The sequence below is a fragment of the Pan paniscus genome, chromosome X (genome assembly GCF_029289425.2).
Source record: "Pan paniscus chromosome X, NHGRI_mPanPan1-v2.0_pri, whole genome shotgun sequence".
Taxonomy (NCBI): domain Eukaryota; kingdom Metazoa; phylum Chordata; class Mammalia; order Primates; family Hominidae; genus Pan; species Pan paniscus.
The window spans coordinates 49,721,505-49,742,382 of record NC_073272.2 but is presented as its reverse complement, the minus strand read 5'-3'; the positions used below and the strand labels follow the sequence as shown (position 1 = coordinate 49,742,382).

Below are 20,878 nucleotides of genomic sequence, written 5' to 3'. Positions count from 1 at the left end.
TCTTCCCGCAGTGCCAGGCAGGGCATGCTCACAGATCTGGGGAATCTCTGTTGCTCCTGGAGGCCCACAACCTCCTTCCTGGCACCCTCTCCCTCTGGTGGCTGTGACAGCCCACACTTGGTCTTGGGTATCCCCTGCTTCTTTGCCTGCCCCTCTTCTCCCCACACTGCACATCTCTGTCTCCCACTGTCCCCACTATGTCCACGATTGCCTCTTCCTCCCTGCACTCTCCATCTCTAAGGGCTCCTTGTCTTGGAAAATGAACCCACAGCCTCTACCTTGTGACTGGGGACAGAACCCGAGACTTGTTCAATTCTCCCTTCCTCCACCACACACACCTGTCCTCCTTAATGTTTCTGAAGTCAGTGAGCTCCAAACTCAGCTCCTCCTGGACCTGCCAGCTGTAGGACCTGTGACAAGACACCGACCATCTCTCTGGGACTCTGTCTATCATCTGTCATATAGGCATAATGATGATAGTGTGCTCCTTCTAAGGCTGGGAGAACCAGGAGGCCAAGGTGATGGGCTATGGACGGTCAAAACAGCTCCAATCCTGCTTCCACCTGGGGCTGGTGTTTCAAGTCCATGGTGTGTGAATGGAGCTTTGATGTCTCCATTCACACACAATGGTTTGTTCTAAAACAGACTCCCCTCTGCCCTTCCCTTCCCCACAACTGTTTCACCTCTGCACCGTGCAGTGGTACCTGTGAGAAAGAACTGTCCCATTCCCAAATCATCGTCCCCACCCCAGCCCCCAGGCCCTTGGGTGGTGAGACCCTTGATGGGCAGTCTCATGCTTCTGTCCAGGGTACTTTCCCACCGTTGCTCCCCTACATGGAGACTAAGTGGACTCTTGTATTCCCTGTCCATCACAGGGTCTACAGTGCACGCATCTCCCTCATTCCTCTGCATTCCCCAGATGACGATTTCATCTGTGTCTCTTCCCACATACTCCCAAATGGACCATCCCAGCCCTAGAACCCGAAAATCGTTCAGAGAGCGAAGGCCAAATTGCCCAACCACCTGCTTCAGAATCCTGCTCCAGGACTGAAGTGTATAGTCCCTATCAAAATAAAAACTGGAGGTCAGGCGCGGTGGCTCATGCCTGTAATCCTAGTACTTTAGGAGGCCAAGGTGGGAGGATCGCTTGAGCCCAGGAGTTCAAGGCTGCATTGAGCTATGATCGTGCCACTGCACTCCTGCCTGGACAGAGCAAGACCCCATCTCCAGAAGAAACAAACAAACAAAGAAACAAAGAAAGCCAACAACTGGAAACATCCTCCTCTGGAATGGTGGTCAGGAACATCTCCCCATCTTGTTCCCTGATGTCTCTCCAGCACCTAGAAGAGCGCTCAGCACGAGGACACACTCATTAGGGTTTTGTTGAATAAATGACTCCTTTGACACATCAATTCCACTTCTAAGAATCTTTCTAAAGAAATATTCACACATGTGCACAAAGCTGTGTGCACAATAATGAGAGGAACAAACAACTGGGGAATGTTTGCAAAGGTTTATTAACTGTCAGTGACTGATACAGGGGAATCGGATGAGGGGAGTACATGCTGAACAGGAAACAGAGTGAGGGGGGCTTGACCAGGACGCATGGCAATGGGAAAAGCAGATGGGAGATGCTTATACTGGTACTTGGTGTGTGTGCGTGCGTGTGTGTGTGTGTGTGTGTGTGTGTAAATGCAGAGGAAAAAGTCTGAAATTAAACACTCAGAACTGCCCTCAGTAGTCACATCTGGGGAGAGATGAGGATAGCGCTGTTCTATGCAGAGAATACCTGACAATACTTGTTTTCTGACGTAGGTGCATGGATACACAAACCGAAATATGCATTCAGTATGTCTTGCTCATCAATTATAAGGATAGTATCTAACAGAATGGCACACTGTAAGAAAATACAATGGAAACACTAACATCGAACTCTTGGCACACTAAGAAAAATGACGCTCAACTTTTCACTGTTGTGAACACTTGCTTTCACTTGCTATGCACCTGATGACGAGGGATCCGCAGCCATGCCCATGTTCGTGAAAGGTCAGCACGTTCTGCTTCTCATCAAGGGCATGTGTTGTATTCCCCCAGGCTGAGGCGAGAAGAGGGAAGGAAAGTAAGTGACAGCGAGTTCCCACTGCCCAATAACTCAACCTCAACTCCTCCTGACCTGCAGACCCTGCACACTCTGATTCTGCCCTACCCCAGGACCTGGACACGCCTTCCATGGTTCCTCGAAGTGAACCATCTGCTCATGCCACAGTGACTTCCTCACCTGGTTTATGCATTCCTAGGCTAGAAGAAGGTGTGGCCACATATCAGGGCTGACCTGGGGTTTGGGAACCCACAGCATCCTGGGTGGTGAGGATCCCTGGATATACAGGGTAGGGAGTAGAAAGAGCATGGGAAATCTCATCATTCAGCCTCAATGTTGTACAGTAGAAAATTATGAGAAAGGAATGATTTGGGAAACAAATGACAAGATGGGATACCAGTACCATAACAGAATAGCACATCTGCAGGGATGTGGAGGGTGAGCCGAAGGTTCACTTACGGAGTTACTCGTCATCTTCCTCAGGGTCGCTGATCTCTTCATAAATCACCAGCTGCTTTCTCTCACGCAGTCTGTGGGTCCAGGCATGTTTCCCCCTTTTGGGTCCTATGATGGAGAAGAGTTGGAAGATGAGGGTTGGGTACGTTGAAGAGTGTTAGGCTCTGTTTTCTCAAAAAAAGGAGATGCCTCCTCCCTCCCAAGTGCCCATGGGCCTTCTTTATCCAGTTTTTCACATTCTCTGGCTTAGAGAGGCTGAGGCCTTAGACCCACACCAATACACGACAAATACCAATTAATGTTTTAGCTTCTGGCTCCTTCTGTTGTGACGTTTAGATTACCAACCTCTTCACTTACGGGAACATTCACCGATACCTCCTTTCATTCAGCACGTATTTGTTAAGGGCACACAGGCATACCTTGTTTTATGGCACCTCATTTTTATAGTGCTTTGCAGATACTGTAATTTTTTGGGGGGAATTCTCACCAATTTTACACTTTTCCATTATTATTATATCTGTTATGGTGATCTGTGATCAGTGAGCTTTGATGTTATTATTGCAATTGTTTTTGTTGTTTTTTAGTCTTTTAAAATAATTTATTTTTGTGGATACACAGTAGGTGTATATACTTATGGGGTACGTGAGATATTTTGATACACGTATGCAATGCGTAATAATCACATCATGGAAAATAGGGTATCCATCCCATCAAGCATTTATCCTTGTGTTACAAACAATCCAATTACACTCTTTTCATTATTTTTAAATGTACGATTAAGTTATTATTGACTATAGTCACCCTGTTGTGTGTCAATGTTTTGGGGGTAACAGGAACTCCACCTAGAGAAGATAACGAACGTAATTGATCAATGTTGTGTGTATTCTGACTGCTCCACCAATGAGCTCTTCCCCATCTCTTTTCCTTTTCTTGGGCCTACTCATTCCCTGAGATACAGCGATACTGAAATTAGGACAGTTAACAATCCTAAAATGGCCACTAACTGTTCAAATGAAAGGAAGAGTCGCATTCTCTCACATTAAATCAGAATCTAGAAATGGCTAAGCTTAGTGAGGAAGGCATGCTGAAAGCCGAGACAGGATGAAAGCTAGGCCTCTTGCACCAAATAGCCAAGCTGTGCATGCAAAGGAGAAGTTCTTGAAAGAAAGAATAGTATATAATGCAAAGGAAAAGTTCTTGAAGGAAATAATAATACTAATACCCAGTGAACACAAGAATAAGAAAGCAAAACAGCCTTACTGCTGCAATAGAGAAAGTTTGAGTGATCAGGATAGAACATGAAACCAGCCACAACATTCCCTTAAGCCAAAGTCTAATTCAGAGCAAGACCTGAACTCTCTTCAAGCCCATGAAAGCTGAGAGAGGTGAAGAAACGTGTGAAACTAGCAGAGGTTGGTTTGTGAGGTTTAAGGAAAGAAGCTGTCCCCATAACATAAAAGTGCAAGGTGTAGCAGCAAACACTGATGGAGAAGCTGCAGCAAGTTATCCAGAAGATCTAGCTAAGATCACTGATGAAGGTGGCTACACTAAACAACAGATTTTCAATATAGATTAAATAGCCTTTTATTGGAAGTAGATGCCATCTAAAACTTTCATAGCTAGAGTGGATTGACTCCAACTTTGAAAGAAGTTCTAAAGTGGCTAAATGCTATCGAATAGCATCACATACTACAGAGAAATCTTTCATGAAAGGGAGAGCTAATCCATGTGGCAAATTTCACTGTTGTGTTCTTTTAAGAAACTGCCACAGCCACTCCACCCTTCAGCAACCACCACCTTGATCAGCCAGCAGCCATCAACACCGAGGCAAGACCCTCCACCAACAAGAAGAGTGTAACTCACTGAAGGCTCAGAAGATTGTTAGCATTTTTTAACAATGAATTATTTTAAAATTAAGTTATGTACATTTTTAGACATAATGCTATTGCACACTTAGTAGAGTACACTATAGTGTAAACATAATGTTTTTATGCACTGCGAAACAAACGAAAAACAATGTGTGTGACTCACTTTATTGCAGTGCTCTGGAACCCAACCTGCAATATCTCTGAAGTACACCTGTATTGGGTAACAGGCATTGAGCTGAGTAAGATATGATCCCAGGTTATCAAAGATAGAATCGCTTGAGCACCTTTCATGTCATCAGGCCTTCAGGATTTAATTTAATGCCTCCAAACAATTTATGAACTATGATTCTTTATTTCCATCTTATGGACTAGGAATCTGGAGCTGAGAAAATTTGGAAGACTTGTTCCAAGTCACGTGGTTTTTTATATGGATGACAACTCCGGTCTGCATCTCTGGAAGTCATGTCTAACATCTCATCTGGAGCTGGGCGAGCTCTTCAGCCCAGCCTGGACCCAGGCTTGTCTGGGATCCATGCCACACACCCAGTCCACACACCTGAACATAGCCAGAAAAGCCAGAGAAGTTGTTCCCAAATCATTTCCTCTTACCAGATCTCTTATTAATCTTCTCAGAAATATTTGCTTTTCCTGGGGAGTGCAGTTGTTTCCCATCCTTTTGTGGGCCAGATGCTTCTGACACTCCCTTCGAATCATTTTCGTCCTCTGCTGGCTTCTTGGGCATGATTTTTATAATGTGAAGGTTACAGATAAACAGTATCAGTGACATTTCTATAGTGCTTTAGAGCTTACAAAGCGTCTTCACATGCATTACCTTAATGAATGTTCTCAACAACGCGGGGAGAGTTACACACTTGCCTAAATGAGACAAACCTGGGAGATTAGAAGCAAAAGGAATGGCCTAAATGAATGCAGTTTCCAGGGCTAGAATGCTTATCTTCACACTCTTTTAAGACTGACATTCGTGGAAACAGCAGAAATCTCCATGTAGTTGAGAGTGTAGTACACAGAAGATTTGGAGAAAAATAGCATTCTAAGAATTCACAGGTCTACAAAAGGAAGAGCTTCTATAAAATACAAGGGATCCCATATAAGCTCGTAGACAGCTGCTGGGAGAGTAAATGTAAAAACATAGGGAGGGGACAAAACACTGCTGGGAAAGATGGTGTGGGGAGATGAATACAGGGAAGGGAGAGGTAAAGAAATGGTTTGCTGAAATTAATCTAGGCAGCAAATAAAGCAGTACCAGATCTGGCATACCACCCTACCGAGGCACCAACATTGAATGTGGAATTCAGTGAGGTGGTACCCATACCAATTCTGGTTACACTGGGATGTGTCACTGACCAACAATATTAAGCTACTCTTTTTTTTTTTTTTTTTTTTGAGAAAGTCTCGCTCTGTCACCAGGCTAGAGTGCAGTGGCGCGATCTTGGCTCACTGAAATCTCCTCCTCCCCGGTTCAAGCGATTCCCCTGTCTCAGCCTCCCGAGTAGCTAGGATTACAGGCAGGCGCTACCACGCCCTGCTAAGTTTTGTATTTTTAGTAGAGATGAGGTTTCACCATGTTGGCCAGGACGGTCTTGATCTCTTGACCTCGTAATCTGCCCGCCTCGACCTCCTAAATTGCTGGGATTACAGTCGTGAGCCCCCGCGCCCGGCCCTTAAGCTACTTTTTACTCAGCTTCCTCACTTATGAAATAGTGAATAATACATGTAAAATAAGCTAAGGGAAAATCCTCTCTGAGCTTGTAAACATTGTTCAAATGTAATAATAATAACATTGAATACTTTTCTGGATCCTTCTTTGAATTCGTTCTCCATACTGGCAACCCAACTCCCAGATCCCTTTACCTTCTAAACCAGAGCTGAATCTGCACTTCCGGAATCACTCATTCAGGGGCCTCTGAGGGATCCCCTGGGCTGGGACTGGGGCTTCTCGGATGCCCCAGGTGCAGACAAAGCCCTCAAGAAGCTCAAGGAGGGGCCAACAGTCAAAGCGATTCCTAAGCCATGGGAGTGGCCCCGGTAACAGGAGAGGCCAGCTGGTCCTTCCTGTTGCCAGAGTGGGTGTCTCAATGGAAGCACCAGTAGGCCCTATGGGGTAAAGCCCTAGTGAGCAACATCTGAACTTCATAAACAAATACAAACGTGAATGAGCTTTAAATGGCTTGGAGCTCTGGATTAGACTACCACTGCCACTGCACCCCAGGAAAATTCTTTAACATCTCTGTACCCCGATAGCCTCATTTTATTATTATGTTGCTGATAACTATGGTCTATAACATGAACTATTATTCTTTACTTCCATTTCATGGACTAGGAATCTGGAGCTCCGATAACTTAGAAGATTTGTGCCAAGTCACATGGCTTTTATATGGATGACAACCGAAGTGTGTGACTCATTACTATTTGGAGATAATAAAAGAAACAATGTCATAGAGGTCTTCTTATGGATTAAATTAATTAATCCATGTGAACTGCTTAAAATAGTATCTGGCATCACTATGAAAACAAAAGAAGTATTAAGGATCACAACTGTTAGTATTATCAAGCCGTCGGTGCTACATAAGTTGTTGTGATAGACATGGGGAGAAAGAGGCAATGAGGGCGTTTTTGATATTCTCCCTGTCTTATCAGTGTTCACATCCATGAAGGGAAAAAGGTTCTCTGGTCCTTTAGATTTGAGAGATACTCACCTTCGGGATGATTCTGTGGAGCCTGCCGAAAGTCATCTGAGGATGTTCAACTGAAAGAGAACACATCAGAATTTTTCTTTGTTGGTAAAGATTTCCAAACTCTGGAGAGACTTCCGTTGCATGAGGGCATTCTGCAGCAGAGGTTATGAGTCCACTCATTGTTGAGGAGTTATTTGAGATTTGCTTCTGAATTATGTTTAGTCATGGTTGGTTCATTTATCTGTGGCATCAATTCAGAATTTTACATCTCATGGTTTCTCAAATGGGGGTTAAATCCCATCACAGTCTCATCTTATTCCATTACATATCTTTTACTTTTTCCCAAATAATTAAATTGATTGGTTGGGAATGTAAAGTGTAATCACTCAAGATGTGCAACAACTAAAAATCACTGTACACTTCAAATGGGTGAATCTTATGGTATGTGAATTAAGCTGTTAAATGTGTGATGAACCATGGATGATTTAGTCCAGTGGCTCTGAAATATTTTCAGTATAAAGACACTCCTTTAATGTCAAAACTTGACAGATACTCAAGCACTGGAGTTTCAGATCTCTTATAGTGATTGTGGGAGATGGTTGATTCTGGCCTGTTTAGTTGGGGAGTAATAGAGATATTGAAGACAGTTTAGATACTCTGACATTGTCTTATGATTGTATTGTCAGAGCAGAAGAGCAAGTAAACAAATATGTCCCCTTTCTATTCCTGAAATGCACAAAGATCTCTACCCAAGAACCTGTCTTTTTTTCATCCTATGTTATCTCCGCTCACTGACAATTGGGAAAGCTCGCTGTGTGTTGGATGAGGGATCACTCTTTCAAACTCACTTCCAAGCTCATCATGGAGAATTGGGGTTGTTTGGGAATGAGAAGACTATTTGGTTTTAATAAAGTATGGAGAAACAGCAATCTTTATTACATGTGTTCATCACCCTCTCTCTTAAGATATTTATCCAATATCTACATGCTGTTAATGAAACAATCTCTGGAAGTTTTTGGTGGATCTACACTTTTAATAGTTTCTTTTTTTTTCACTTTTAAAATTGTCTTAACTGTCCTTTGATTCATTAACAGTGTTTAGCTATCTGTTTGTCTGTTGTTGGTGTATAAGAATGCTTGTGATTTTTGTACATTGATTTTGTATCCTGAGATTTTGCTGAAGTTGCTTATCAGCTTAAGGAGATTTTGGGCTGAGACAATGGGGTTTTCTAGGTATACGATCATGTCGTCTGCAAACAGGGACAATTTGACTTCCTCTTTTCCTAATTGAATACCCTTTATTTCCTTCTCCTGCCTGACTTCATGTCTAAAACACCAAAAGCAATGGCAACAAAAGCCAAAATTGACAAATGGGATCTAATTAAACTAAAGAGCTTCTGCACAGCAAAAGAAACTACCATCAGAGTGAACAGGCAACCTACAGAATGGGAGGAAATTTTTGCAACCTACTCATCTGACAAAGGGCTAATATCCAGAATCTACAATGAACTCAAACAAATTTACAAGAAAAAAACAAACAACCCCATCAAAAAGTGGGCAAAGGACATGAACAGACACTTCTCAAAAGAAGACATTTATGCAGCCAAAAAACACATGAAAAAATGCTCACCATCACTGGCCATCAGAGAAATGCAAATCAAAACCACAATGAGATACCATCTCACACCAGTTAGAATGGCAATCATTAAAAAGTCAAGAAACAACAGATGCTGGAGAGGATGTGGAGAAATAGGAACACTTTTACACTGTTGGTGGGACTGTAAACTAGTCCAACCATTGTGGAAGTCAGTGTGGAGATTCCTCAGGGATCTAGAACTAGAAATACCATTTGACCCAGCCATCCCATTACTGGGTATATACCCAAAGGACTATAAATCATGCTGCTATAAAGACACATGCACACGTATGTTTATTGTGGCACTATTCACAATAGCAAAGACTTGGAACCAACCCAAATGTCCAACAATGATAGACTGGATTAAGAAAATGTGGCACATATACACCATGGAATACTATGCAGCCATAAAAAATGATGAGTTCATGTCCTTTGCAGGGACATGGATGAAATTGGAAATCATCATTCTCAGTAAACTATTGCAAGAACAAAAAACCAAACACCGCATATTCTCACTCATAGGTGGGAATTGAACAATGAGAACACAAGGACACGGGAAGGGGAACATCACACTCTGGGGACTGTTGTGGGGTGGGGAGAGGGGGAAGGGATGGCGTTGGGAGATATACCTAATGCTAGATGATGAGTTAATGGGTGCAGCGCACCAGCATGGCACATGTATACACATGTAACTAACCTGCACATTGTGCACATGTACCCTAAAACTTAAAGTATAATTAAAAAAAACAGTGTTTAGCAAGAACAACATGTCTTTTAAAAAAGAAATGTTTCAAACACACAGAAAAGTATGGGGAATAATATCGAGTTCAGTCGCATCTCAACATTACCCCATGACTATGTTAGATCTGATTTATTTATTTAGAATGTTAGAAACACTAGAAACGGCCTGGGTGCAGTAGCTCACACCTGTAATCCCAGCACTTTGGAGGCTGAGGAGGGTGGATCACCTGAGGTCAGGAGTTTGAGACCAGCCTGGTCAACATGGTGAAACCCCATCTCTACTAAAAATACAAAAATTAGGTGGGCATGGTGGCGGGCGCCTGTAATCCCAGCTAGTCAGGAGGCTGAGGCAGGAGAATCGCTTGAACCCGGGAGGCAGAGGTTGTAGTGGGCTGAGACTGTGCCATTGTACTCCAGCCTGGGCAACAAGAGCAAATCTCCAGTTCAAAACAAAAACAGAAACAAAAACAAAACAAAACGAAACAAAACAAAACAAAACACGCTATCAACAAGTCATGACTGAAGCTGCCTGTGCAGCACTCACCAATCCCTGCCCCCGACCCTTCTCCATTTACAGCCAGTCTCCTCAATTTGATGCCTTTTTATTTGCATTTATGCTTTTATGCATTTACCATTTACTTATTATCCATGAAAATACATATTACTGTTTTGCATGTTTTAGAATTTTATGAATGGCCTCTGTAGTTAACTTTCTGTATGCAATTTTTTTTTTCACTCAACCCTGATGTGTATGAGGGAACAAATGCCAGAGGATCTTTCCCAGGTAGCTGAGCTGAAAAGCAACTGGGCTTCAGGAGACCTTTCCAGCCACTTCCCATCTACTCACCCTGAATCCTGCGGTTATGGTCATTATCAAAATCATTCCCCTGGAAGTCTGTGGCCTGTTTATTACACATGAAAGGTGGGAGGGTGACTTTGAAACCTAGAAAGAAGCAAAATGTTTATTCCTTAAGGGACAAACTTAGGCCTGGCATGGTGGCTCATGTCTGTAGTACCGGCACTTTGGGAGGCTGAGGCAGGAGGATTGTTTGAGGCCAGGATTTCAAGATGAGCCTGTGTAACATAGAGAGACCCCCATATCTACAAATTATAAAATAAAATTAGTTGGGCATGGTGGCAGGTGCTCATAGCCTCAGCTACTCCATCGGCTGGGCAGAAGGATTGCTTGAGCCCAGGAGTTCGAGGCTGCATTGAGCTATGATTGCACTACTACACTCTAGCCTAGGTGACAGAGTGAGACTCTGACTCAAAAAAAAAAAAAAAAAAAAAAGGGAGGGAGAGAGAAAGAGACAAGCCGAGAGGAGGAAGGTAGGGTGGGAGGTGTGCTGCAATGCCACAGAGACAGCTGGGCTGATCAGAACAGACGCCTAAGGGAGAGAAAAGTGCAAGGTCCAGGTACAAGCTCCACTATGGCCAGTCCCTGCCCTCAGCTCTGACAGGATACAGAAGAGCAGAACCCCCAGAAGCTGCCTTGCGATTTTTCCCTGCACAAAAGGAAAATGTGGGGTACTTTCTGCAGCCTAAGAAGTAGCCAAAGCAGGAAAAGGGATGCTCATGTATCCCCAGACTTGTCTGTTCCTAGAACTTTCTGTTACCTAGTTTAGTCATGGCCTTATAGTTTCTCTTCATATACACATAGCTGATTTTCTCCGAGTATTTCATCTTTTTCCACTCTTTCTTAGAGAAGTATGTGGCAATATCATCAAAGGCCTAAAAAAAATAAAATAAAATTTGTCAGTGACTCAGCTAGGTATGTCTGCCATTCAGCTGGAGCCGCTTCCTGTGTGCTGGATCTGGGAAGTGAGGATGATAATCCGTCCTGGTTGATGCCATGGCTAACTGAGAGACCATGGGGAACCTACCCTAGCTTCTCCCGTGGCATACATTAGGGCTTTAATGCTGCTGTCTGGCTCTCTTCCCACCTTCCAGAATGCACTGAGAGTTACCAAATATAGTGCAAGGTCACAGACTTGTCTCCAGGGATGGTAGGTGATGACAGAACACAGGTGGGAGGCTCCCAAGGGTCCAGATCTCCCCTGAGACCCTGCTCCTTGTCCCCAGTACCTCTGTCCTCCCTTCCTCAGAAACCTGGTCACCCTACTCTGTCCCCTGGACCACTGCTATGCCCCCTCTAGGTCACCTTACCTTGCTTCTCTTCTTTGATGTTTTAGCACCATCCCTGGGTCTCTTTGCAAAGGTGTCGTCTCCGTTCATGGCACCAGGAGCACTCTGACCTGCAAGAGAAACAGTCTGAGACTTTCTAGCTACAGGACCCTTGGTCCTATGGAGGGAGAAATCAGTGAAGCCCGGCCACACTCAGTCACCTGGAATTAGGTGTTGCATTTCTCCATTCGGGGCTTATCTGTCCGTGGGTAAGGACATGGAGAGAAGTCAGATGAAAACAGGGAGCCTGGAGTCTCTGGGAGAAGTATTGCTTGGGGATGACAGGTTTCCTAGCAGCCTTGAGTCTTTGGGAGGGGGTTGGCTAGTGTTGTTAGTAGTTTTCCTGGGGCTAGGCTTACCCTGAAAGATGTACAGACCCTTGCTGGGGAGGCAGGGACGTGACTGTGTAATTTTATTGAATGGGGGCGTTCTGACACCCCCATTCAATAAATAAAGGGAGGGAAGTGAGTCCCAGACATAACGTGGTCTTTCTGGTGATGGATCTGATCAGGCAGAGGGATGGGGGGTTCTGTTCTGTTGAAGAGAAATGACCTTCACTAATATGAACAGATTTAGAAGCTATTACTGGGTTATTTGTAAATTATTAGAAGGAAGAGAGCTAGAATCTCTGAGACTACAAGAGCCTGCCATCACTTAGAGAAAATGTGGGGTGTTTCAATTTGCAGCAATCGGCCAGGCGCAGTGGCTCATGCCTGTAATCCCAGCATTTTGGGAGGCCGAGGCGTGCAGATCTCTTGAGCCCAGGAGGTTGAGACCAGCCTGGGAAACATAGCAAACCCCTCATCTCTACAAAAAAAAAAACAACAAAAAAAAAACCCACACAAAAAATTAGCTGGGGGCGGTGGCACAGGCCTGTAACATCTCAGCTCTTTGGCCAAGGGGGGGCGGATCGCTTGAGCCCACGAGGTCGATACCAGCCTAGCCAACCTAGAAAAACCCTCTACTAAAAAAAATAAAATAAAATAAAAAGTATTAGTGGGGGCGGGGTGGTGCTCGCCTGTAGTTCCGAGGCCGAGGCAAGAGGATCTCTTGAGCTCAGGAGGTTGAGGCCAGCCTGGCCAACATAGCAAAACCCCATTTCTACTACTAATAATAACAACAAAAATAATAACATCAGCGAGGTGGTTCTTGCCTGTAGCTCCGAGGCCGAGGTGGGAGGATCACTTGAGCCGAGGAGGTCAAGCCCATTTCGGCCAACATAAGGAAACCCTGTCTCTACTAAAAAGAACAACAACAAAACTAGCAGGGGCGGAATGGCACACATCTGTAGTCCTGAGGCCAAGGTGTGAGGATCGCTTGAGCCCAGGAGGTTGAGGCCAGCCTGGACAACATAGTGAAACCTGGTTTCTACTAAAAAAAAAAAAAAAAAAAAAAAAAAAAAAAAAAAAAAAAGCGTGGGCAGGATGGTGCACTTCTGTAGTCCCGGGGCTGAGGCGGAAGGATTGCTTAAGCCCAGGCGGCAGAGGCCAGCCTGGCCAACATAGCAAAACCGTCTGTACTAAAAAAATAAAAAATAAAAAAAATTATTGAGGGTGGGGTGGTTCGTGCCTGTAGTCCCGAGGCCAAGGCGGGAGGATTGCTTGAGCCCAGGCGGTTGAGGCCAGCCTGGTCAACATAACAAATCCCCGTCTCTACTAAAAAAAAAAAAAACAAAAAAAACAGGGGTGGGATAATACAGGCCTGTAGACCCAAGGCCGAGGCGGGAGGATCCTCCATGATGATCGTCCTGAAAGGCATTAGTTGTCTTTCAGTCCTCAAGATTTTCGGAACCCCAAGCACTTGACGGCCCTACAGAGGCTTCCTCCTTTTCTATCTGCCCCGATTAGCCCATCTAGGGTGTCCCTTAAAGAGAACCTACTTCAGAGACAAAGCAGTGGTTGCGAGGTCGGCAGCAGTGGTGGCGAGTTGGCAGCAGTTGGTGACAAAGTGTGGCTGGAGGAGGAGAAAATATTCTGGAATGTCACTGCTCCAGGATGATGGACCAATCAGGGCAGTTAGTGAACTCCATCTGGCCAATCAGAAGTCAGAACAGTAGGCAGGACAAGCCAAGCTGATGAGGAGTCTATCAGTCTAGGCTCCAGGGACAGAACCTTCTCAAAATGGAGGCAGAAACTCTGACTTTCCCGCCTAAAGCATCCCCTGGGATTGGCTACTCCAAGTTCAGAGTACGCATGCTCTGATTTTCTCTTTGGCGTCTTCCCAAATCAGAGTACGCATGTGCTGATTTTCTCTTTTCATTTTTCCTATCCCTCCCCACCTCCTCGGTGGTGCATTGTTATCCAGTTTTAATAAGGAGTGTATATGAAGCAGGTTGTCATCTCAAATCCTTCCTGTCAGTTTCTATCTTTTTCAGGTACGGGATTTTTTCCTAGGAACTCTGTAGTGACGTAAGAAATTTGGGCTGGCGCGGTGGCTCACGGTTGTAATCCCAGCACTTAGGGAGGCCACAGCTGGAGGATCACTTGAACCTGGGAGGCAGAGGTTGCAGTGAGCCATGATCATGCCACTGCACCCCACCCTGGGCAACAGAGCAATACCCTGTCTCTTTTCTCTACAAAAAAAATAAATAAAATTAGCGAGGTGGGGTGGTGTGCCTGTAGTCTGTTACTCAGGAGGCTGAGGTAGGAGGATCACTTGAGCCCAGGAGTACGAGGTTGCAGTGAGCCATGATCTGGCTACTCCTGCCTACCTGGGCCACAGAGCGAGATCTTGTCTTTAAAAAGAGAGAGAGAGAGAAAGAGAAAGAAAGAAAAATTTCAATGAGCCAGTCCCAGTGGCTCATGCCTGTAATCCCAACACTTTGAGAGGCTGAGGCAGGAGGTGGAAGGATCACTTGAGGCCAGGAGTTACAGAACAATCTGGGATACATAGTGAGACCCCCATCTCTATAAAAAATTTTTAAAAAAGAAATTTAAACAAAAAAAAAAACACTTCTACACTTCCATATATGTTTTTTTCTAGAAGACCAAAGAAGCAGAAATATATTTTACCCATTGATATTAATAATATTTATAATAATAGTATTAAAAAGAGTATGTAATTAAGGCCCACTGTGTTCATCAGGGAGCTCATAAGTCAATTTGTCTAAGAAGTTTCCCCTACCCCCATCCCTAGTACCTCCAACAAGTCCCCATTCCTCTCTGGGCTTTCCATCTACAGCCCTGATCTCTCTAAGATCCTCCCAGGATTACAGCAAGCTCTCTTAGGGCAGGAACAGGGCAATGGCCCTTGAACCCAGCACAAAGCCTTTTATGTGCATCTTCCCATTAATTTTCACAATCTTCTCTGGAGTTAAATACTATTATCATCCCCAGTATGCAGATGTTGAGACTGAGGCTCAAGAGAATTAAGCAGTCTGCTCAAAGTCACATAGTCAGTGGGTGACAGAGCTGGGATTCACCCCCAAGATAGAATTGAGTCCAAAGTCTGTGCTTTTATTTATGTATTTATTTATTTTTAATTAAAATAATTTTTTTTTTAGAGATGGGGTCTTGCTATGTTGTCCCCGCTGATCTGGAAGGAACTGCTGGCCTCAAGCAATCCTCCTGCCTTGGCTTCCCAAAGCACTGGGATTACAGGAGTGAACCATCCCACGCCCGGCCTCAAAGTCGGTACTTTTAATTACTCTTCTATATTGCCTCGACTATTTGTTGAATGAATGAATGCATCTTACAACTGCAAAGGTTCTTTAACATAATTTACATAACTCCTTACAATCACCCCAAATTCCCTCTGACTGCTGTAACAAATTACCGCAAACTTTGTGGCATAAACAACATCAATTTATTCTCTCACAATTCTGGAGCCCAGAAATCTGAAATCAGTTTCACTGAGTTGAAATCAAGTTGTCGGCAGGGCTGTACACCTCCAGAGGCTCTAGGAGAGAACCTGTTCCTTGCCTCTTCCAGCTTCCCAGCATTTCTTGGCTTGTAGCTTGATATGGATTGGCTCTGTGTCCCCACCCAAGTCTCATCTCGAATTGTAATCCCCACAGATTACAAATCCCCACGGGGGTGGTTTTCCCCATGCTGTTTTTGTGACAGTGAGTTCTCATGAGGTCTGATGGTTTTACAAGCGTCTGGCATTTCCCCTGCTTGCATTTCTGTCTCCTGCTACCATGCGAAGAAAGTCTTTGCTTCCTCTTCACCTTTGGCCATGATTGTTTCCTGAGGCCTCCCCAGCCATGCGGAACTGTGAGTCAGTTAAATCTCTTTCCTTTATAAATTACCCAGTCTCGGGCAGCTCTTTATAGCAGTGTGAGAACGGACTAATACATGGCTGCATCACTCTAATCTCTACCTCCATGGTCATTGCCTTCGTTTGTTTTCTGTTACTATAATGGAATACCACAAACTGGGTAATTTATAAAGGATAGAAGTTCATTTGGTATACAGTTCTAGAGGCTAGGAGTCCAAGAACATGGCGCTGGCATCTGGTGAGGGTTGTGTCATGATGGAAGGATGAAAGGCAAAAGCAAGTGCAGGAGACAGACAGAGAAAATGTGACTAAGCTCCCTTTTATAACAAACCCAATCTCGTGATAACTAATCCACTCTTATGATAATGGCATTAATCACTTCCTAACAGCCCCACCTCTTAATATTGTTAACAATGGCAATTAAATTTCAACACAAGTTTTGGTGGGGACGTTCAAACCATGGCAGGCTTACTGCCTTCTTCTCTTCTGTCTGTGTCAGATCTCCCTGCCTTAATCTGATAAAGGCACTCATTATTACATTTAGGGCCCACCCAGATAATCCAGGAGAATCTCCCCATCTCAGGATTTTTAACATAATTACTTTTTTTTTTTTTTTTGAGACGGAGTCAGACTCTGTCACCCAGGCTGCATTGCAGTGGCGTGATCTCGGCTCACTGCAACCTCTGCCTCACCCTCTTGAGTAGCTGGGATTACAGATGCCCGCCACCATGCCCAACTAATTTTTGTATTTTCAGTAGAGATGGGGTTTCACCATCTTGGCCAGGCTGGTCTTGAAATCCTGATCTCGTGACCCACCCGCCTCGGCCTCCCAAAGTGCTGGGATTATAGGCGTGAGCCACCATACCTGGCCAACATAATCACATTTTTTGTTGTAAGCTAACACTCACAGGTTCCAGGGGTTACTATATCGCTATCTTTTGGAGGGGCGTTGTTCAGTCTACCACAGCCTGCCCTCTGGCCCCCAAGTATTCACATCTCTCCCACATGCAAAATACATGCACCCCATCCCCAAATCCTCAAATGTCTCAAACCGTGCAACATTAGCTGAAGTCCATCTTATCCATATAAGATCAGCTCAAAAGTACCAAGTCTCCTCATCTAAAACAGATATGGATGAGACTCTGGTTATGAAACATCCTGGGGCAAAATTCTCCTGCTGTGAATTTGTGACACTAGAAAGCAAGTTATCTGTTCCAAAAATACAGTGGCGGGACAGGTGTAGGATAATAGTTACAGATATTTCCATTTCAAATGAGAGAAACTGGAAGAAAGGAAGGAGTCACTGCTCCCAACCATTTTGAAATCTAGCGGGACAAATTCCATTTGGTTTCAAGGACTCAGAATAATCCCCTGTAGCTTGAAGCTCTCCCCTCTCCCATAGCCCTCCTCTCAGAATGTATGTCATAGTGATTCACACCCTTAGATCAGCAGGTCCTTCTGTATCTTTCCCAGATAATATCATTTCTATTACCAGCTATGGCTGAGCATAGTGGAAGAGCTCCTTGAGTCATGTGCCTAATCTCCTCAGTACTAGCAAACATAGCCACATTCTTGACATTGTCTCTAGAGCATACCTTCCCATACCTTCCTGACAGTGCCTCTCCTAATTTTAGTGTCTTTTGCAACCTTGATAGGCTGAGAATTTCCCAAATCATCAAGTCCTGGATCCTTTTTGCTTAACAGTCTTTTCCTCAGTGTATCTCTTTCCTCTCACATTTTACTAAAAGCAGTAAGATGGAATCAGGCCATACCCTTAACACTTTGCTTGCAATACCTCTTTAGGTAAATATCCAAGTTCATTGCTTACAATCTCTCAATCTCTCTGTTTCTCTCTCTCTCTCTCTTTTTTTTTTTTAGTTTGGGTTTCAGATAAATAACACACATTGCTTGCAATTTCTATTTTCCACATAACTGGAGGACACAATTCAGTTAAGTTTTCTACCAGTATGTAACTAGAATTGCATTTCCTCTAGTTTCCGATAACATACTCCTCATTTCCTTCTGAGCTCTTACTAATGGCACCTTTTTTAGGGGGGTATGGAGTTTCGCGCTTGTTGCCCAGGCTGGAGTGCAATGGCATGATCTTGGCTCACCGCAACCTCCACCTCCCTGGTTCAAGAGATTCTCCTGCCTCAGCCTCCTAAGTAGCTGGGATTACAGGCATGCACCACCATGCCCGGCTAATGTTTTTGTATTTTTAGTAGAGGTGGTGTTTCTCCATGTTGGTCAGGCTGGTCTTGAACTCCCGATCTCAGGTGATCCGCCTGCCTCGGCCTCCCAAAGTGCTGGGATTACACGCGTGAGCCACAGTGACCGGCCACTAATGGTAACTTTAATGTTTATATTTCTACCAGCATTCTGCTTAGGATGGTATGATGATATATGTATTCTCGAAGATGACATTGGCTTTCTCTCCCATGTTCCTCACTTCTTTCTGAGCCCTCATCAGAATTGCCTTCAATGTTTACATTTCTCCCAACAGTCTGTTCACGTAAATCGAGGCTTTTTCTATCAAGTTCTTCAACATTCTTCTGGCACCTACCTACCTATTATTCAATTTTAAAGCCACTTTCACATTTTTAGGTATTTGCTACAGCAGCACTCCCCCTCTAGGTGCCAAAATTGGTATGAACTTCCGGTGGCTGTTGTAACAAATTGCCGCAAACTTGGTGGCAGAAAACAACACACATTTATTCTCTCGGAGTTCTGGAGATCAGGTCTGAAAACAGTATTACTAGGCCAAAACCAAGGTGTCAGAAGGGCCATGCTCCCTTCTCAGGCTCTAGGAAGAATACTTTCTTCTCTTTTTTTATTTTTTTTTGTTTATTTTTTTTGAGATGGGGGTCTCACTCTGTCACCCAGGTTAGAGTGCAGTGGCACAATCACGGCTCACTGCAACCTCTGCCTCCCAGGCTCAAGCGATTTTCCCACCTCAGCCTCCTGAGTACCTGGGACCGCAGACATGCACAAACACATCAGGCTAATTTTTTGTATTTTTGGTAGAGACAGGGTTTTACCATGTTGCCCAGGCTGGTCTCAAACTCTTGAGCTCAGGCAATCCACCCACCTCCACCTCCCAAAGTGCTGGGATTACAAGTGTGAGCCACCATATGCCTGGTGAGAATCCTTTCTTGCCTTTTCCAGCTTTTGATGGCTGTTGGCATTCCTTGGCTTCTGGTGGCATTACCATATTAGTCCATTTTGCATTGTTATAAAGGAATACTGAGACTGGTTAATTTATAAAGAAAAGAGGTTTATTGATGCTCACAGTTCTGCAGACTGTGCAAGCATAGCACCAGCATCTGCTTCTAGTGAGGGCTTCAGGAAGCTTCCAATCATGGTAAAAGGTGAAGGGGAGGAGGCATGTCACATGGCAAAGAGAGGGAGCAAGAGAGATGCCATGCTCTTTTAAACAACCAGCTCTCGTGTGAACTAACAGAGTGAGAACTCACTCATTACCATGGGGAGGGCACCAAGCCAGTCATGAGGGATCTGCCCCCATGACCCAAGCACCTCCCACTAAGCCCCACCTCCACCATCAAGATTCACATTTCAGCCTGAGATTTGGAGGGGACAAACATCCAAACTATATCAATGACTCCAATCTTGATGGCCAAATTTCTCTCTCCTCCATCTTCATGTTGTCTTCTCCTCTGTATAGCTCTTCAAATCTCCCTCTGTCTCTTTTTTTTATAAGGATACACGTGATTACATTTAGAACCCACTGTCATGGTTATTAACCGTGGTTAATAACCATTAACCATTAGGTGTCACCTTGACTGGATTGAGGGCTGCATAGATGGCTGGTGAAGCATTGTTTCTGGGTGTGTCTGTGAGGGTGTTGCCAGAAGAGATGACATTTGAGTCAGTGTTTGACTGTTAGAGGAAGATCCACCCTCAGTGTGGATGGGCACCATGCAATTGACTGCCAGCGCGGCTAGAACAAAGCAGGTGGAAGAACAGCAGCTTTCTTGCTGAGTCTGTTTGCTTTCTCTCTTCCTGTCTGCTTCCTCTCCTCCTGCCTTTGGACACCAGACTTCAGGTTTGTTGACCTTTGGACTCTGGAACTTGCACCAGCAGCCTCTCAGGGGCTCTTGGACCTTTGGCCTCAGACTAGGGCTTGTACTGTCAGCTTCTCCAGTTTTGAGGCTTTTGGATTTGGACTGAGCCACACAACTAGCTTCTCTCTTTCCCCAGTTTGCAGACGGCCTATCGTGGGACTTCACCTTGTAATCATGTGAGCCAATTCTCCCTAATTAACTCCCTTTTTATATACATATATCCTATTGGCTCTGTCCTCTGAAGAACCCTGACCAATACATCCACCCAGATAGTCTAGATAATCTAAGATAATCTCTGCATCTCAATATCCTTAACTCAATCACATCTGCTAAGAACCGTTTTCCAAATAAGGTAATATTTATAGGTTCTGGGAATCAAATCCTAATATCTTTGGGAGCCATTATTTAGCCTATTACAAGGAGTAACTCAGAAACTTTGTTCTAAAGTTCTGGAGTGATTGGGTTCGTAAAGGAGTGACTGGAGCTCTTTGAGGCCACATGGGGTGGTAAGCAGTCCAGCCTATTGGGAAGTGATATGGTTTGGCTGTGTCCTCATCCAAATCTCATCTGGAATTGTAGCTCCCATAATCCCCATGTGTTGTGGGAGGGACCCAGTGGGAGGTAATTGAATCAAAGGGGGCAGGTTTATCCTGTGCTGGTCCCATGATAGTGAATAAGTCTCACAAGGTCTGATGGTTTTATATAGGGGAGTTCCCCTGCACATGCTCTCTTGCCTGCCACCATATAAGATGTGACTTTGCTTCTCCTTCCCCTTCCACCATGATTATGAGGCCTCCCCAGCCATGTGGAACTGTGAGTCAATTAAACCTCTTTCCTTTATAAATTATCCAATCTCAGGTATGTCCTTATAGCACTGTGAGAACAGACTAATACAGGAGG

General features: G+C 44.4%; 1 protein-coding gene across 3 annotated transcripts; it reads right to left on the bottom strand.

The window, feature by feature from the left end:
• Window positions 1–1,498: 1,498 nt before the first annotated feature.
• LOC100968671 (protein SSX1) lies at window positions 1,499–15,736 on the bottom strand. Of its 3 annotated transcripts, none has more exons than XM_055106346.1 (8): window positions 13,558–15,736; window positions 11,661–11,749; window positions 11,111–11,225; window positions 10,342–10,437; window positions 7,140–7,189; window positions 5,032–5,155; window positions 2,558–2,662; window positions 1,499–2,095 (listed from the first exon to the last, which is right to left on the bottom strand). In XM_055106346.1, the coding sequence occupies exons 2-7, from the start codon at window positions 11,727–11,729 to the stop codon at window positions 2,562–2,564; spliced, it is 555 nt and encodes a 184-aa protein (XP_054962321.1). In that variant the 5' UTR covers window positions 11,730–11,749; window positions 13,558–15,736; the 3' UTR covers window positions 1,499–2,095; window positions 2,558–2,561. The 3 variants fall into 3 exon arrangements, with proteins under 3 accessions (XP_054962321.1, XP_054962322.1, XP_034805815.1); XM_055106347.1 differs by having other exon boundaries at window positions 5,032–5,152; XM_034949924.3 differs by lacking the exon at window positions 1,499–2,095 and adding an exon at window positions 6,997–7,004 and having other exon boundaries at window positions 2,439–2,662; window positions 7,136–7,189; window positions 11,661–15,736.
• Window positions 15,737–20,878: the final 5,142 nt, after the last annotated feature.